The sequence below is a fragment of the Cucurbita maxima genome, unplaced genomic scaffold (genome assembly GCF_002738345.1).
Source record: "Cucurbita maxima cultivar Rimu unplaced genomic scaffold, Cmax_1.0 Cma_Scf00019, whole genome shotgun sequence".
In the NCBI taxonomy this organism is placed as follows: Eukaryota; Viridiplantae; Streptophyta; class Magnoliopsida; order Cucurbitales; family Cucurbitaceae; genus Cucurbita; species Cucurbita maxima.
In genome coordinates, this window is record NW_019272035.1 from 1,922,802 (window position 1) to 1,939,681 (window position 16,880).

At 34.0% G+C, this 16,880-nt stretch overlaps 4 protein-coding genes and 2 non-coding genes across 6 annotated transcripts; 4 read left to right on the top strand and 2 right to left on the bottom strand.

The window, feature by feature from the left end:
• Nucleotides 1-722: 722 nt before the first annotated feature.
• LOC111493782 (F-actin-capping protein subunit alpha-like) lies at nt 723-5,375 on the bottom strand. The gene is made up of 10 exons (XM_023143632.1): nt 5,213-5,375; nt 4,974-5,089; nt 4,448-4,537; nt 3,865-3,929; nt 2,952-3,113; nt 2,584-2,662; nt 2,367-2,444; nt 1,949-2,023; nt 1,837-1,872; nt 723-1,142 (listed from the first exon to the last, which is right to left on the bottom strand). Exons 1-10 carry the CDS (start codon nt 5,313-5,315, stop codon nt 1,035-1,037), a joined length of 912 nt encoding a protein of 303 aa, XP_022999400.1. The 5' UTR covers nt 5,316-5,375; the 3' UTR covers nt 723-1,034.
• Nucleotides 5,376-6,873: 1,498 nt separating this feature from the next.
• On the top strand, nt 6,874-9,320 carry LOC111493781 (60S ribosomal protein L18-2). The gene is made up of 5 exons (XM_023143631.1): nt 6,874-7,001; nt 7,093-7,182; nt 8,395-8,523; nt 8,625-8,807; nt 9,007-9,320. Exons 1-5 carry the CDS (start codon nt 6,999-7,001, stop codon nt 9,163-9,165), a joined length of 564 nt encoding a protein of 187 aa, XP_022999399.1. The 5' UTR covers nt 6,874-6,998; the 3' UTR covers nt 9,166-9,320.
• Nucleotides 7,478-7,573, top strand: LOC111494050. Its single transcript, XR_002720114.1, has one exon. It is a non-coding gene; the product is annotated as a small nucleolar RNA snoR69Y (small nucleolar RNA).
• LOC111494055 lies at nt 7,979-8,060 on the top strand. Its single transcript, XR_002720119.1, has one exon. It is a non-coding gene; the product is annotated as a small nucleolar RNA snoR53Y (small nucleolar RNA).
• A 1,174-nt stretch (nt 9,321-10,494) lies between the features above and the next one.
• Nucleotides 10,495-11,723, bottom strand: LOC111493739 (F-box protein PP2-B15-like). The gene is made up of 3 exons (XM_023143562.1): nt 11,413-11,723; nt 11,210-11,328; nt 10,495-11,121 (listed from the first exon to the last, which is right to left on the bottom strand). Exons 1-3 carry the CDS (start codon nt 11,683-11,685, stop codon nt 10,632-10,634), a joined length of 882 nt encoding a protein of 293 aa, XP_022999330.1. The 5' UTR covers nt 11,686-11,723; the 3' UTR covers nt 10,495-10,631.
• Nucleotides 11,724-15,222: 3,499 nt separating this feature from the next.
• On the top strand, nt 15,223-16,478 carry LOC111493914 (F-box protein PP2-B15-like). Its single transcript, XM_023143823.1, has 3 exons — nt 15,223-15,541; nt 15,626-15,744; nt 15,833-16,478. Exons 1-3 carry the CDS (start codon nt 15,269-15,271, stop codon nt 16,320-16,322), a joined length of 882 nt encoding a protein of 293 aa, XP_022999591.1. The 5' UTR covers nt 15,223-15,268; the 3' UTR covers nt 16,323-16,478.
• Nucleotides 16,479-16,880: the final 402 nt, after the last annotated feature.

Consider the following 16,880-nt stretch of genomic DNA (forward strand, 5'->3'; position numbering starts at 1 on the left):
AAAAAAAAAAAAAAAAAAAAAAAAAAAAAAAAAAAAAAAAAAAAAAAACACCTTAGATAAACAAACTAAGTCAATTTTTTAGAAAGTCTTAAGGATTTCAGGTCTACTTAAAAGCTTTTAAAAGCATATGTGGGGGACATTTTCAATGGTTGCCTTTCACTAGTCTTTCCACATATAGTTCTTGAGGCTTCTATGTGATCGTAAGGATCGTCGGTTGGCTTCTAAACAATCCTTTGAAAGGTAATGCAAGAAGAAGAAGACTAAAGAGAAAATGTTAGCTGCTGGAGCTCCATAGCATGAATGACTTAATTTCAAACGCAAATAACGTTGTTATTTCTTTCAGAATAACAACTTCAATCTGCATAATAACACAAAACACCCAACCACAATTCTTAAAACAATTTTAAATATAGAAACAAAAACCTATAAAAATAATTTACCAAGCAAGCTATTTTTCCCCCTCCCTCCATTGTGGAATCTCACCTACCTATCAATGGGTGTAGCAGAAGAGAAAGGACCATGAATAATAGAAATCACAACAATAGTGGTAAATAAGTGGGGTTGCAAAATAAAATCAAAGGGGGGCAAAATAATTTAATAAGGCAACCAATAATGGAGGAACTTCTAAATAAGGAAGAGAACTTTTAATAGACACACGCATGGATGGACTGTTGTTAAAGCAAGGGGAAAAAAACAGCAAATAGAAGGTGAGAAGAACAAGAAGAAGCAACACTTATAATCTATTTTAGAATCAAATGCAATAAAACAGAGCATATAACCTTCAATTTACAAATTATGAGTACTTACAGTCAGTAGCATCCCATTGCGTTCGCATCTATACAACTCACAAGAATGAATATTACAAGGAAGACATCAAAACAAGGAAGCGATCTCGAGGAAAGGACAAACAAGAAAGAAACTCCAAAGGCAGAATTAAGTGATTTAGGAAGCAAACCAAAGGGGAATAAGATTTGTATCTTTGTTTTACCTGTAAGAGTGAACAAAGCTACTGTTTTTTCTTTATGTTTGTGCGTTTACTTTCCAACTCCAAGTTCTTTAGCAATGTCTCTTGTTAAGCTGAATTGTGAGGTATTATGCCATGGAAATAGGGTCCGAGTAACGGGAAGCTTCCTCCGAAGATCCTACAATGCATCACAAAAGATCTGAGATAACTAATGAGTTTGTTGAGAACATAGGACAACTAAGACCACAAAGGTAAAATCTCTAGCAACCATAGTAGCAAGACTACATTAATAACAGCATTTCCCCCATTCTTTCACAAGGTCAATTTAAGGATAAGAGATAATAAGACAACGCTGGGCCAAACAACGCCACTGGAGTAGACATGAAAAAGAGAAGAAAACTGTGGCCAGAAAATATAGCCACTTCTCATATAATCTATGAGTAACTTCAAATTTTCACATTGCATAAGATTAACAAAGAAAAAGTTCAAATTCACAGAGAAATTGTCGGTTAAAATTTATAATAAGTTGATGAAATTGACAAATGACAGTCTTGTATGCATACAACTAATCTCCAATCGAGCAACCAGCAACTAAAGAATTGACAGAATATTTATACAGTTATTATTATTATTATATTCAAAGTTCAAGGTGAAAACAAGATAAAGATAAAGATCAAAATAGCTTCTTCACTTCTTCGAATCAATTTTTGGAAAAAAAAAAAAAAAAAATTCCCCCACTTCACTTTTCCTAGGATTAGATGGTTAAGATAATGGGATAAGAGTTGAACAATTCATTTGACATAACAAAACAGAATTAAAACCGATGGAATGCTCTAGAAATGCAATAGCTTTTCACCCAATAAAAAGAGTACCTTGAAGGTGGTATCTGGCAAGTTTGAATAGGATGTCTGTCAACCATACAATCATTAGTTAATCTTCCTAGAAAACCCAATAAACAATAATGGTAATGGATAGATGCAGAACCTCAAGAGATGCCAAGTATTCTGCTTCATGATGACGAATAATATTGGCTATCGCAACTGCACAATCTTCAGGAGCCTGAAAATAATGTAACAAATTTCAACAATTTGAAAAGAAGGTCAAACCCCTGTATGGCAAGAAAAAATAAAAACATCTGATGGACAAACAGAGAACAATGCATCACAAACTTAAGTTATATGACTACAAGAATGTTTTCTAGACTAATATTTGATGGCATAACAGAACATACTATCAAACAAAGATTTCATTATTCATGACCATGCTGCACTGCATATTGGGATGCCCAATGCTCTACAAATTAATGTAAAAAACAACAAGAGTAATCAAGCATTTGACTCCAAAGGTAACAATACTAACCAAAAATATTCATTAAAAAGAAAACTTTCAAATTAGCAATGACCTGTAGGATGGTTGAATCATTACATTCATGCTTTGCATCTAATTGAACATTTCCCTCCTCAAAGTAATGGGCAACAACCTGAAGAAAGTAGAGATGAAATGAGCCCCAAAGGACGGAATTTTGAGGTTTTAGTAACACTAAAAAAAAGTTCAAATCCAAGAAATGAGAGAGATAGGCACAAATCTGTTGTGCACCTGAATTAAATAACAGAAAGTACCTGCATTTTCCCTCTTATTTCAAGCGATTGAAAATCACTCTTGAACTCAATGTTCCATGTGGAACGCCAACTTCCATTACTGCACAAGAATGGAAACAAACATCAAAGAAAGGGAGTTGAATTTGAAGTCTGCACAATGAATTCATCAACACTAATGAACTGAAATGTCATCAGCAACAGATGAACCAAAAGCATCACATTTTCTGCAACTACAAATAAAATCAACATACACTTGACAATACTTAATTCTTCCACACCTTACACATCTCAACGAAGAGAGGGAAGAGTGAAAAAAACAACAATGAAGATGAATAGGAGAAGACAAAGAAACAAGTCAAGAAGTTATATTCTGATGACCATTCACGCACCAGAAGTTCTGAGGGCTATGTCTCGAAGCAGAAATAACCACAGCAAGCTCAAAATCAGATTCAGGTCCCTCTGCATCTTTTCCAGTTACACAGTAAACTGAACAGACCCCTTTTGGATAAGCTTCACCGACATATCGAGCAATTTCTTCATCGACAGCACATCTGCCATAACACAGAATACAAAATAAAGAAAAAGACTGATCATTATACATAGACATCTTGAGGCTTATTTACTTTAGCCGGTCTCATTCGGTTTCATAGTTTATTTTCATACTCTCTTCAACATTCGTACTTAATGGTTTTAGTTTAGCTTTCAACGAGAACCAATACGAGACAATTTTGGGTGTAGGATTCTCATTTAACTTGGATGCTTCCAGACTCTAAGCATATTGTACAGAAGACAAAATATTAGAATTTATGGTTCTGCATACTCTGAAACATGGCTCAAACTACTTTACAATTATGCTATAGAAGTGCATATATTTGTTGTTAAACACAACAGACTTCGCTTTTGTCAATGTTAAACAAAAGAGAAATTTTAGACAGGTTAGTACAAGAAAGAAACTGATTCACTTCCAAGGGGCAATATCTTATCACCTAATCAGTAAGTGAATATTGGTGAATGTCCTAAGTCAATTTACATGCATCTCGCCTATTTTCAAGACAGCTGCCTACCTTACAAGATCTGGTTATCAAAGAAACTCGTAGGATATTAAGTCCTAAATAAATGGTCGTCATAATTTGAACTCATTGCTTTGTAGCTTTTTATTGTTTAGAAGGCCCTATGGTCAAACCATGATAATTACATGTGCTGAAAATTCTAAGACTCGCGTTCATCAAATCATTTAATATATGAATCTCTAATAAGAATGGTTACTAAATTTCAGTTTTTCAAACTAGTCGTAAAGCCTACCGAAAATCCTCAACATATGCAGAAGGAAGTTCCTCATCCAGAGCAGGTCTCACTGCAGTACATACCTAAGCAAATTAAACACCATGTGAACAAAAACCGATGAAATTATAAAACAACTTGGAAAGCTGAATTGACCAAGAAAGAGGGGGAGGAGGATGCATGGAGGTAAGTAATTTCCATAAATTTAATAAAATCAACGAAATTTGTAAAATAAACCAGAAGACATGAAAGGATACTAGATACTAGTGTAGTTAACAACCTAGTCTAAATTTTCTTCGAGAATAATTAAATAAACAGGTATTCTGATTTTGTTAGTACAGACTAAACCAATAGAAAATGCTCTAAGGTATGGAACATCAACTAAAAATGAGCACGGAAATAATCTTAAGAAATGGTGAGCAAAATAATATACATTCAAGTTCCCACGATAAGTTAATTACTTCTATTGTCAATCTAGTGCTCATGATTTCTTCATTTCTCCATGTCTCAAGAAAGGGGAAATCAATATCTATCTCAGCCACTTGGACTTTTTACATCCGTAAAATGGTTACTATTCTGGGATTGATTCAGATTGGAGCCTTACCTGTTTAATATTATCAATTATAGCAACTTGTGTAGTTCTTGGGTCAAGGAATTCGTTTTCTTCAAGCTCATTGAATGGTGTAATAATCACCTGAATTCACATCAGACGAGAAAACTGAGAAACTAAAGAAAACAAAATAACGAAACTGCAAGCTTCCTAGAACGTAGTGTCGAGATAATAAGTATATAACCATCTACTGGCCCGACTATCCATACCAGTTTGTTTAGCTAGATATGCACGAAATCTTTACAACTAAACGGTTTGTGAACTTTTTGAATCTACTTGGATGGGGCTGGACAGTATTCCATTTAAATCCCGAGATAAAACAGCATATCAATCCAAAATGACGCAGAATATTACTTGAAATTTAAATAAAACGAAAGCAAACCCGAAGCATACAGTGAGAACAAAGTGCAGGCTCTTCGCGCCACTCACTACAATTATCTCGAATCGACAAAACTAGTTCACCAACCTTATCCGCAAGGAAAATAGCAGCTCACAATGACTATCGGTATAAGAAACTTACATCTCCAACTAAGCCAGGCATTTCGAGGGAAATCATGTGTGATTTGTTGTACTGAGGAAACGCTTCAGATGCTGCCTCGTGGTACAACTTATCGTCATTCAAAATTTTTTTCACATCTGAAAATTGATAACCACAAAACATCAAATTCATAATTCGAACAAGAAAAATCACCGGAAATGATTGTCTAAAATGTATATCCAAAAATAAACATCTACATGAACCGAATTGTAATTTATTACCTTTGGCGACGAATTGGATTTCTCCGGCGGGAGCGTTTAGAAGAAACCACTTCGCGATTTCCTTCTTCTGCTCGTCGCTGAGCTCCACTTCGTCGTCAGCCATTGCCAGAAACTGGAAATTTTTTCACCGATTTTCAAGCGAACTTAAGCAGAAGGAGAGAGAGAGAGACGGGACAGGGCGACGTAAAAAAAGGAGAAACAGTCGATGAGCTGTAACGGGTCGGTTTTAGCCCACTCGGTTAATCCGGCCCGTTTCGTGATAGTATTCCGACGTGTCGTCATATGTCAAAGCGCGGTCGCTGGTGGCATTAGGACGCTTTTTTTGTCTGGGCTGGACCCAGCCCAACTAATGCGGTCAAGAGTGTTGACACGATTTGTCGTTTAAAATAAAAATTAATAAAAATTACCAAATTTAATTATAACGTAATATTTTATTTTTAAATTGATGACTAAATAGGAAATCGAGAAGGAGCGAGAAGGAATTTCTCCTTGTTAAGCTAAACGGGTCGGGACGGGTCGGGAAAGGTTATTACATTCTCCGTCCCTGTCTCTATCCCCAACCCCTAATCCCTATCTCGTCTCAGTATATGTGTATGTATATATAAAAAAATAAAAATTATTAGAAATATCATTTTATGCAACCGAGACAAATACATCTCTGTCTTTGATAGTTATAATCCTACTAAATTTATTTCACTCATTCGTATACATGTTAATCGAGGAGACAATGTTGTTACCCCTAGTAATAAAATTAACACAAATTCCTTATATTATACTTGCAAATATATGCACACGCACTCGTTTTAACATAAAATTGATACGAGATTTTGACATAATCAGTACAGGTCAAGATACCGATCCTAATTATCTTTGTTAGAGTTGACGTACATGTAAGATTTCATAGAGACGTCAAATTTTGTGTCATATGTTTTGACATGGTTGAATACCTAGAACGAAGTAATGCAAAACTGAGCATACTAATAGAACGTATTGTTTTAACAATAAGATTAGTTCCTATACTCATATGGATTCATGTCAACATATATATTAGGATCGAACGATGAGTTAACCTAATATACGATGGTCATTGTCTAAAATCTCACTTGATCGACCTTGATTTCTCTTTCTGGTAGTTAGCCATCTATGTCACTCTCGATCCCATGGGTTAGTAGAAAAGGTATTTTTCTATCTGAAGCTCAATGAGCTAATTTAGGTCGATAATTAGAACACTAAACAATGTGTATATTAGATAAACGTTGACATGCTTTTTTTATTTATTTTTAATTAAATCAACAAAAATTATGAAAATTCGTTATCTTTTTCTCTACGATGAACAATTATATGAGTAATTGTTTATATATATGGTAGAATTTAAAAGGTTGCCCCTTTAGTCTTGGTATTTTGAATTTTATTTAATTTTAAAATTATTTATTAATATATTTTCCATAAATATTAAATTTATGAAACACATAATTTATTTATTTATTTTAAAGTTAGGTTGAATTTGATTTTTATTAAAATTTGTTAAATAATAATATTTTAACCAATTTATAATTAAATTAGATAGGTTATAAAACCTCCGAATTATATTGTAAATTAGTTAACAGTACACGTGTACGGTCAAGATTCAATTTCTGAAGATAGGTTAAACGCGCCGCAGTGGTGCATCACTTTTGCCCTCGGCTTCCATAAAAGGGGTCTTCAAAAACCCTAGAGCCATTTTCCTCCCCTCAGAGGTCGCCGTCGCCGTCGCAGAAGGGAAGGGTTTTCTCCACCTTAAACGACAATGGTCAGTCTTTTTCTCTTTCTCTCTTTACTTAATTTTCTCTGCCTACAATGGCGTAGATCAATGTCTTAGATGCGTTTTCCATTTATTACAGGGGATCGATCTTGTAGCAGGAGGTAAGAGCAAGAAGACCAAGAGGACTGCCCCTAAGTCCGATGATATCTACCTCAAGCTTCTTGTTAAGGTTGGTTTTTCTAATCGTCATTGGTTCCGCTGTACTCACGAGCTCTTGCATTTTTGTAGATTTTTCTTAGCGAATGGTGATTATGCGTATGGTTATTTTAAAATGAATTTGATTTAACTTGAGATATCGCGAAGGGAGAATGGAGTTTCAAACCTAATTTTGTGAGCATCATTTGGAACTTTGTCCATTGTTATTTTTGTATTTGTTCTCTGCTCATATTTCGGTTTTTGGTTCTACATTTTTTTAACGTAGTTGTGTTTGAAATGTGGTTGTTTGATAAGAAAGTAGTGGAAATTTCTTATGCAGTGATGATATCTGTGTATCCCAGCTCATTATGAGACCTTCCGTAGGTCTAGGAATGAACTAGTTCCACATTTATCTGAGCCCAGGTTTAGAGTTCAATTTTCTAGTTTAATTTGAACAAGAACCAGAAGATGTCATTAATCATTGGCCATTAATAAACCTTGATTTCAAATTTTTAGTTTTGGAACCTTTTTTGCTCTCATGGTTTTAGTTCTCACTCATTATATTTTGATTGGTATGCGACTATAGTCTCTTCCGCAAGATGAAATATGTGATACCCAGCTCATTATGAGACTTTTTTTAGGTCAAGGACTGGACTTAATCCACATATTTGTCTGAGTTCAAATTATTCTACTTTTGAAGTTTCTTTCATTGCATCTTGAATTCGGAAGTAAAGTGGTTATGAAAAATATGGGTCATGCATTAATTTCTGTTGTGTCCATTTACTAATCGAGTAAGGCTTCTATTCATTCTGATAGAGCAATGGGTTGTTTTTCCCTGTGATGCTTCATTTTTCAAACCATGCGAATACTGATTACACGATGACTGATCTTCAACTTGTCACTGAGGGAACTAGCCTAGAGTTGTAAATATATTATTTCCAGTAGTGGTGTGTGTTTGTTTGCATATCCAAAATATTTATAATAACCTTTTTTTCTCAAGCTTAGTAGTGTGGGTTTGTAATCCAAACTGGGTCCTCTATGTGGTTGGGGGTTATCTCTTCCCTTTTTCTGTGGGGAAAATCATCTATGTTTTGCTCCATATGATATTTACTATATTTTATATATAGTGAGAACTTTCTTGCATTTAAGATTGTTTTCAACAATAAGTTAATTCTTTGTTAGGAGTTCATTACACTTATTTTGATTGCTTAAATGATTGATCTTTAATCTTGCTTACTGAATTCAGCTGTACCGGTTTCTTGTCCGAAGAACTGGAAGCAATTTCAATTCCGTGATCCTGAAGCGCTTGTTCATGAGCAAGGTGAACAAGCCACCAATTTCTCTATCCAGACTTATCAAGTTCATGAAGGGAAAGGTGTGTACTTATATTTATGCACTACATGTTCTTAATATTTTGATTTCAGCCTTTGTGTTATTTTCCCTTGTCTAAATTCTCTGGTGGTTAACATGGTATAGGAAGATAAAATTGCCGTCATTGTGGGAACTGTGACCGACGACATTCGCGTTTATGAAGTTCCAGCTTTGAAAGTGACAGCCTTGAGGTTTACCGAGACCGCAAGGGCAAGGATTGAGAAGGCAGGTGGTGAGTGCTTGACATTCGACCAGCTTGCCCTGAGGGCACCTCTTGGTCAGAATACGGTAAGATTACAACCCCATTTACTTTCTCTATCACACTCAAAACACAACCTCTGGTACTCACTGTTATCAAAGGCTCCTAACTGTGACATATTCCTATTTTATTTAGCTATGTGCTCCGTGTTTCATCAGTTCTCATGTTCAACAACATTCAGATATGCTTAGATTCATACTTAACCTTCTGTTAATTTTGATTTCAAAGGTTCTTCTTCGTGGACCAAAGAATTCCCGTGAAGCCGTGAAGCACTTCGGTCCAGCTCCTGGTGTTCCTCACAGCCATACGAAACCATACGTGAGGTCGAAGGGAAGGAAGTTTGAGAGAGCAAGAGGAAAAAGAAACAGCAGGGGATACAGAGTTTAATTTCAGCATATGTTCGACCCTTTTTGTGAGACGAAAAATTCATGTTTTGCTAGACTTGCAGAGATATTATTATGAGACTCAGTCGTGTCTTAGTAAAAGTTTTCATTATTATAGAACCTTAATCGTATTCAGTGAAAGATCTTGTTTAAATACTTTTATTTTTTTCTCTCTTAATTTTCATTGGATGATTTTATGAACGTCATTTCACTTTTAATTTGACTAAAAAAATAAGTTGCGATTCAAGACTTGTAGGATTGAATTTGATTGAGTTAGAACTAATTTCTGTGGATGATTTGAGATAAAGATTAAAATTTGTTGTTGAAAGCATGATGCATACGGGTTAATGAGCACGAGTGGTTATTTTATTTTGCATTTTACTAGCATGATAGGTTATTTTATTATGCAATTTATCATACTCTACTTACGATACATGTTTCTACTATATAATGTAACATTATGTGTAAATGCTATTATGTGTTAGGTGTGATGGTTACTATTAATTGTGAACTTGATTGACATGTGTTTACATATTTCGTTTGGAGCTAGCTATGATGTGGTGTCACTCTCTAATCAAATGATACGGTACAATATATGGGCTACCAAGGAATCACCAGCTAACTTTTACTTATAAACTTATTTCGATAGTCTATGATATGAGTTATTATTGTTGGGGTCGTGCCCTTAAATGTATGTGAGGACAATCAAGAGATCGTGGACTATTCCTTAGTTGTGAACTCTTTTGGATAATGACAATGGTCCATGATGGTATATGGTAGTTGAGAGACATATGGGTATGTCATGACAATGATCTTTGTTGATAGTGATTATATTGTGGGATCAATTAAAGATTACTCAATTAATTCACGATAGAGAATTTGTCCAAATTAACCGTGTTCATATTGTAAGATGAACTATAAGTTAGAACCATTATAAGATTGTGCTCAATTAAGTAGAGAATCAAACCATCAACTTTTAGAATGATAGTTGATTTCTTATCTGTTAAACTATGCTCGGGTCAATTGATGCTTATCGATCCACAGACAAATTATGGTATGCATATTTCATACACTAGACCTATTATGTTTGGCGGAAATAAGCTAGTTTACAAAAATTAAATTTCTATATACAATAGGGTTGTTGTCCACCTACCTCAATTTAATTTAATTAATTATTTTAAATGATTGACTTAATAGAATATTAATTTCATCTCTCATTGGAGACTTTCTCCCCACTTTCATCATCCATCCAAGTACGTGGATTCAACACAATTATTTTATATATTTAATATATATTTAATATATATTTTTTTAAATAAATGAACATATGATGTCGATTTCAAACCGAATTCCACTTGATTAAGACTTTAGTTGCCTCACGTAAGACATCTTAAATTCTTAACAAACAAAAGAATCAATTAACTAGTGTGTATCCATGGAACTATGGTATGCTTGGATTGAGCGTGTTGGCTAATGTTTAGGCCGAATTTGAATAGCTTGAACAACAAGTCCAGATTTGAGCTGAAAGCCTTTGGTCTCCAAGAAGCTCATGGTGAGGTGTTCATCGTCTTCTCCGGTGAAGAACTCTCCCAATTCAATCTCCGACCACCCATCGTCTCTCTCTCGGAGATCCCTAATTCCGTTGCTATCAAAATCCTCTCCCAAATCAGAAGCCAATAGCTTTATGGCTCTCTCCCTCCGATTCCCATAAAACAGAGACTCCATTTTGAGGTTGCTCTGTTCCTTGCGGCGCAGCCAAACAGAGCCTTGGGAGCTCTGCAACGCATCCCCCAATTGAACACAAACTTGGGCTGGCATCAAATCTAACCCATACCCTTTCTCTGAAATCTTCACCACAAGATAAGCTCCGTACAATGTGTTCGGAGACAGCCGTCCTGTTCTTGTTCTTCCATGGATTTCCACCCAGCTCGATGCTCTTAGCTCTGCAACTTCTGCGAATCTGGAAAATGGTTTTTGTTCTTAATTATCATGTTGTAATTTTATGGCGAATTTGGAGGCGACCCATTGAAATTAATTATGAATAATACCTTGATTGAGGATCGGATTTCCAGCTCCAACAGAGTGGATCGGAGCTCCAAGTGATCGCCAGCTCTCTTGCTGACAATGTATAACAGATCTTCCCGGAAAATCTCTCCAACTCAAAGCTCTGCAATAGCGTTTGTTTATTCGAATTATTATTTTATTTCGGATTAGTTACGAAATGTCAGACGGAATTATTTTGTTTCTTTACCTTTTTACCGCCGTCGATAAGGATCGGAGAACAGAGTCGGAAGAAAGCTTCTCTCTTCGAACAGAGTGGCAATTCGCCGGCGATATCAGAAACGGCCATGATTTCGGCGTAGTTTCTAGGCAAAAATCTGCTCCAAACGACGTCGGATTCGGCTGCTGATCGGAACGTCGACGAGACGAGGGACAATTTCCCGGCGTCGGTGGGAGTCGTGAGTGACAGAATCGCCGAAATACAGTCCTCCGGCAACACTCCGATGCTGGAAATTCCGGCCATTTTTTTGATCCAATCTTATCTTTAGTTGGGTCTGCAAGAAAAGAAATTTGGGTATTGGGTTTATATAGAATCACTTCCTCTCTCTCTCTTCTTTCTCTCTCTTGTTTGTTTAAGAATTTAAAGCCTGCTTAAGGAAAAGGATTAGATTAAACGCAGTTGTTTTAATAACATGGGCGGCGTGGAATTAAGAACCCTTTTATTATTTAATTTTAATTTTAGTTTAATTTATTATATCAACTAAATTAATAAAATTACTTCTCATTAAAAAAAAAAAAAAAAAAACCCATCAAATTGCTCACATTTAAAAAATTAAAAAAAATATATTTTGAGGCAATTTCTAAATATTATGTGATAATTTTAATCTTTAACAACTAATTAAATAATAGATACTAAAATAAAAAGATATTAAATAAATATCAATTAGATACATATATTTAAATTGTTTATTTATTTATTTAGACACGTGTAAATTTGGATTATTTTATTAAAATAAAAAAAGGTAATGAATATTAAATGAATATTAAATGAATAGTGATTGGAGAGTTTCGTATGCAACTTCCATAGTGTGTACCCAAAACTGACCACCCCTCCTCCACTTTTTGAACTCTAATTACAATTATTTGAAAATTCAAAAAAGTCAATTAAAATAATAATAATAATAATAATAATAATAACCCACATATTTTAAATAATAATAATAATAATAATAATATATGGGCTCGAGAACGAGATTATACGTCCCTATCCCCGGTTCCATCCTATTAAAGATATTTAGTAATAAATTATAGTTTACCATATATATTATATTTGATATTTTATTATAAGTCAAATATCTAATATTTGCCTTATTATCATAGGTATCTTTCCATTTATTGTTATTTCCATTTATTACTATTTTCATATCCTTATAATTTATGTGTGATGGATTAATCAAACATTCACACATCCCATTAAATATAAATATATTTTTTTACGGATAACTTAATATAATATATATTAAAATATAAATTAGTTAATTTTGGAGCTCGAATTATTATATTTAAGTGTTCTAAGTTTTTTTTTTTTTTTAATGTTAAAATTTGAATTTTTAAAAATTATGTTGGTATAACGTTACCCGATTGCATATAAAATATATTAATTTATTATGATTTTTTTTTTTTTACCGTTTTTAAATAAAGATGATATTTAAAAATGAAAATTTTAATATAATTATTTTTTTAAAGAATAATAAACCGAAAAAAATTATCAGTGGTTAACTCGATCGCTGCAAATGTGCTGCATAGAATTCCTATACCAATTCCCACAATAATAAATGAAAATTTTAATGGGTATGAAGAAGACTTCCTTGTCCCTGTCCCTGTCTCACCCCGTGGACATCTTTAACAATTACAAATAGTCTCGAAATTTTATTGCATCCAATTAGTTCCGGTATTGAATTATAAAGAGGTATACTCACTTTATCGAGAATAAGTGTTTCCACTGTAAACGAAGATTATTTTCACTATTTCGAGACGAACAATGCAAATTGATATGTAACTCGTTCTTGTAATAATGACGTTTTTCATGATGAAAGGTTTGCGATCTCACGTCTATAATATTAGAATGAAATGATATTTTTTTCTCTAATAATATTATTTTCTCACATAATAATAATAATAATAATAAAATGACATTTTTTATTTAAAAAAGACCTTTCAATAACTATACATTTTTTATGGCTAAGTCTCTTCCTCTATAATATTTAAAATGAATTTAATATTCATGGTCAATGTTATATATATTTTATTTTATTTTATACTTTTAAGAAAGTTATTTAAAAATAAATATTAAAATTTATTTTTTAAAAAAATAAATTGGTTTAAATATTATATTATCAATTAAAAGGTTAAAAGTTTCAAAGATGGATTTTAATTTGATTTATAAATTTAAAATTTAATTTTTTAAGTTAAAAAAAATGATAATTTTTAAATCTAGAATAACGATTGGAAAAGTAAAATAAAAATAATAATAATAATAATAATTTTTTTATACAATTTCTTAGATAATTGGAGGATTTGTTTGATATGCAAATTAAAAATTTGTCTCACTTTTAAAATTTTGATAAAAAAAAAAAAAAATAGATTCACATGAAATAAAGAGATTGTTAGAATTAAAATTATTTAAAACATAACATGGAAAATAATAATTATAAAAAATTTATACCATAATACACTTCCAAAAATTAATTAATAACAGTTAGAAATTCACTATTTACATATAATTTCTTAATTTATTAATTAGTGTATTACTCGACTCCATTCGTTTTAAATTTTTGTTTTCAAATCACTATTGAAATGCAAAGGACCATAAGTTGACATCGACCGTCAAAATCAAATGAAGGTCGAAGTAGAAAGAACCACAAAGTCCTATTTCAGACGTCGAAATCAAATAATACTGAATGTAGAGTGTCAGTGTCACAATTGCACTCTTATGATAGTGAGATAACGATTGTGCGACACTTGTTTTAACTCAGCGAACAAATAAGTTGTGAGAAATTTAGACTTTGCGAATAATGTCAGCGTATACTCGAGCCTCGAGTCACATTTGAGAGAAATATTTTGAAAAACGTGAGTGTGAAAACATGTTGAAAACAATTTGAAAAGAAGCAATATTATAAGCAAAAAGCAAGTAGGCACTAATAATGACCTTGATAGCATATAGTTCGGGTTTGAAGAAGTGAGAGCTAGTCATATCTCCCTATCGTACATTTTAACCTTAGTGAATGTAGATATGATTTTGATGAACGACTATACACGTTCATATTGTCATAACATGAAATAGTAAAAGCTTATCTAAGATGAAAACATGTAAAAGGTGTTTGGAACGGGCATGTGGTCATAGACAACACGTATTGGACAAGTATGAATAGGACATTTGACATACGACAATAGATAACAGGCCTTGAACAAGCATAACAGTGACACATAGTTGTTACACTCTTACTTGGCACCATCCCTCAATCTAGATGCTAAATATACAATATAATTATTTCAACTTCGAGTTTTAAATATTTTAAATATAAATAAATATATGTCAATTATTAATGAATTACGTTGATTGGTTATATGTTCATACAATAATTATTTTTTATTTTTTATTTTTGAAAAAAAAAAAGAATCCCCTTTGGTTGCGAGTGGGTGCAATAAGTCAAGACTCCAGTATTTGACTATTGACCCAGCCCTCGGTTTCCGTTAAATTACAATTGGCCCCAAACAAAATTAAAGTTTAATTAAAAAGGGAAAAAAATCAACGGTCCACGTTTTGACCGACATTTCCCGTTACCGGTTTTCCATTAGCATGCAGCCAAACAAGACCTTATTATTTTATTATATTTTTTAAATCAACGCGTTCGGGTGGACGCCACAGCCACTCTCGTTACACATCGGACACGTGCCAAATGAAGTACATCCAAAATGAGTAGGAGAGAGAAACTAGAGAGAGAAAGTGTTTTATATAAACCCAATCGCCAAATTTTTTTCCACACAAACCCAACAAAAATCAAGAGAGAGAGAGATATTGGATTTTTCTGACTGTGAACAAAAAAATGGCCGGAATTTCCAGCATCGGAGTGTTGCCGGAGGACTGTATTTCGGCGATTCTGTTACTCACGACTCCCACCGACGCTGGGAAACTGTCCCTCGTCTCGTCGACGTTCCGATCAGCAGCCGAATCCGACGTCGTTTGGAGCAGATTTTTGCCTAGAAACTACGCCGAAATCATGGCCGCCTCTGATATCGCCGGCGAATTGCCACTCTGTTCGAAGAGAGAAGCTTTCTTCCGACTCTGTTCTCCGATCCTTATCGACGGCGGTAAAAAGGTAAAGAAACAAAATAATTCCGTCTTCCATTTCGTAACTAATCCGAAATAAAATAATAATTCGAATAAACAAACGCTATTGCAGAGCTTTGAGTTGGAGAGATTTTCCGGGAAGATCTGTTATACATTGTCAGCAAGAGAGCTGGCGATCACTTGGAGCTCCGATCCACTCTGTTGGAGCTGGAAATCCGATCCTCAATCAAGGTATTATTTATAATTAATTTCAATGGGTCGCCTCCAAATTCGCCATAAAATTACAACATAATAATTAAGAACAAAAACCATTTTCCAGATTCGCAGAAGTTGCAGAGCTAAGAGCATCGAGCTGGGTGGAAATCCATGGAAGAACAAGAACAGGACGGCTGTCTCCGAACACATTGTACGGAGCTTATCTTGTGGTGAAGATTTCAGAGAAAGGGTATGGGTTAGATTTGATGCCAGCCCAAGTTTGTGTTCAATTGGGGGATGCGTTGCAGAGCTCCCAAGGCTCTGTTTGGCTGCGCCGCAAGGAACAGAGCAACCTCAAAATGGAGTCTCTGTTTTATGGGAATCGGAGGGAGAGAGCCATAAAGCTATTGGCTTCTGATTTGGGAGAGGATTTTGATAGCAACGGAATTAGGGATCTCCGAGAGAGAGACGATGGGTGGTCGGAGATTGAATTGGGAGAGTTCTTCACCGGAGAATACGATGAACACCTCACCATGAGCTTCTTGGAGACCAAAGGCTTTCAGCTCAAATCTGGACTTGTTGTTCAAGCCATTCAAATCCGGCCTAAACATTAACCAACGCGTCAATCCGAGCATACCGTTGCTGGATGGATACGACACTAGTTAATTGATTCTTTTGTTTGTTAAGAATTCACGATGTCTTACGTGAGGCAGTTAACGTCTTAATCAAGTTGACTTCTATTTGAAATCCACTTATCTTCATTTATTTAATGATCGTGAAAAGTCTCGGGATAGAGATGAAATTGATAGTCTATTAAGTCAATCATTTAAAATAATTAACATAAATTAAGTTGAGGTACTTGAGACAACTATATTGTATATAGAAATTTAATTTTGGTAGACTATCTTATATTTAACCTAATATGGTATGCTCGTGTGAATACGATCTCCACTACACATAACTATATAGTTTTAGTATATGAAAGTGGACAAATTTTTTAGTCCATCAATAAGCATGTGTTGCACGTTGAAGGTGAAAAGACAGACCATTATCTCGATAATAATAAGTGAAACTAGTATTTGCCGTTGTAATAGCTTGACCCCATCACTAATAGATATTATTTGTTTTTGCCCGTATCGTCGTAACAGTCCATGCCCACAACTAGTAGATAT

What these genes read in the sequence shown, in the direction of transcription:
- LOC111493782 (XM_023143632.1), bottom strand. Translation starts at nt 5,315, where the DNA reads ATGGCTGACGACGAAGTGGAGCTCAGCGACGAGCAGAAGAAGGAAATC. An exon ending in CATAGCCCTCAGAACTTCTG is followed by an intron (nt 2,663 to 2,951) that starts GTGCGTGAATGG and finishes ATTCTTGTGCAG; the next exon opens with TAATGGAAGTTGGCGTTCCA. An exon ending in TGCCAGATACCACCTTCAAG is followed by an intron (nt 1,143 to 1,836) that starts GTACTCTTTTTA and finishes GATGCATTGTAG; the next exon opens with GATCTTCGGAGGAAGCTTCC.
- LOC111493781 (XM_023143631.1), top strand. An exon ending in ACCTCAAGCTTCTTGTTAAG is followed by an intron (nt 7,183 to 8,394) that starts GTTGGTTTTTCT and finishes TACTGAATTCAG; the next exon opens with CTGTACCGGTTTCTTGTCCG. An exon ending in TCAAGTTCATGAAGGGAAAG is followed by an intron (nt 8,524 to 8,624) that starts GTGTGTACTTAT and finishes AACATGGTATAG; the next exon opens with GAAGATAAAATTGCCGTCAT.
- LOC111493739 (XM_023143562.1), bottom strand. Translation starts at nt 11,685, where the DNA reads ATGGCCGGAATTTCCAGCATCGGAGTGTTGCCGGAGGACTGTATTTCG. An exon ending in TTATCGACGGCGGTAAAAAG is followed by an intron (nt 11,329 to 11,412) that starts GTAAAGAAACAA and finishes ACGCTATTGCAG; the next exon opens with AGCTTTGAGTTGGAGAGATT. An exon ending in AAATCCGATCCTCAATCAAG is followed by an intron (nt 11,122 to 11,209) that starts GTATTATTCATA and finishes ACCATTTTCCAG; the next exon opens with ATTCGCAGAAGTTGCAGAGC.
- LOC111493914 (XM_023143823.1), top strand. Translation starts at nt 15,269, where the DNA reads ATGGCCGGAATTTCCAGCATCGGAGTGTTGCCGGAGGACTGTATTTCG. An exon ending in TTATCGACGGCGGTAAAAAG is followed by an intron (nt 15,542 to 15,625) that starts GTAAAGAAACAA and finishes ACGCTATTGCAG; the next exon opens with AGCTTTGAGTTGGAGAGATT. An exon ending in AAATCCGATCCTCAATCAAG is followed by an intron (nt 15,745 to 15,832) that starts GTATTATTTATA and finishes ACCATTTTCCAG; the next exon opens with ATTCGCAGAAGTTGCAGAGC.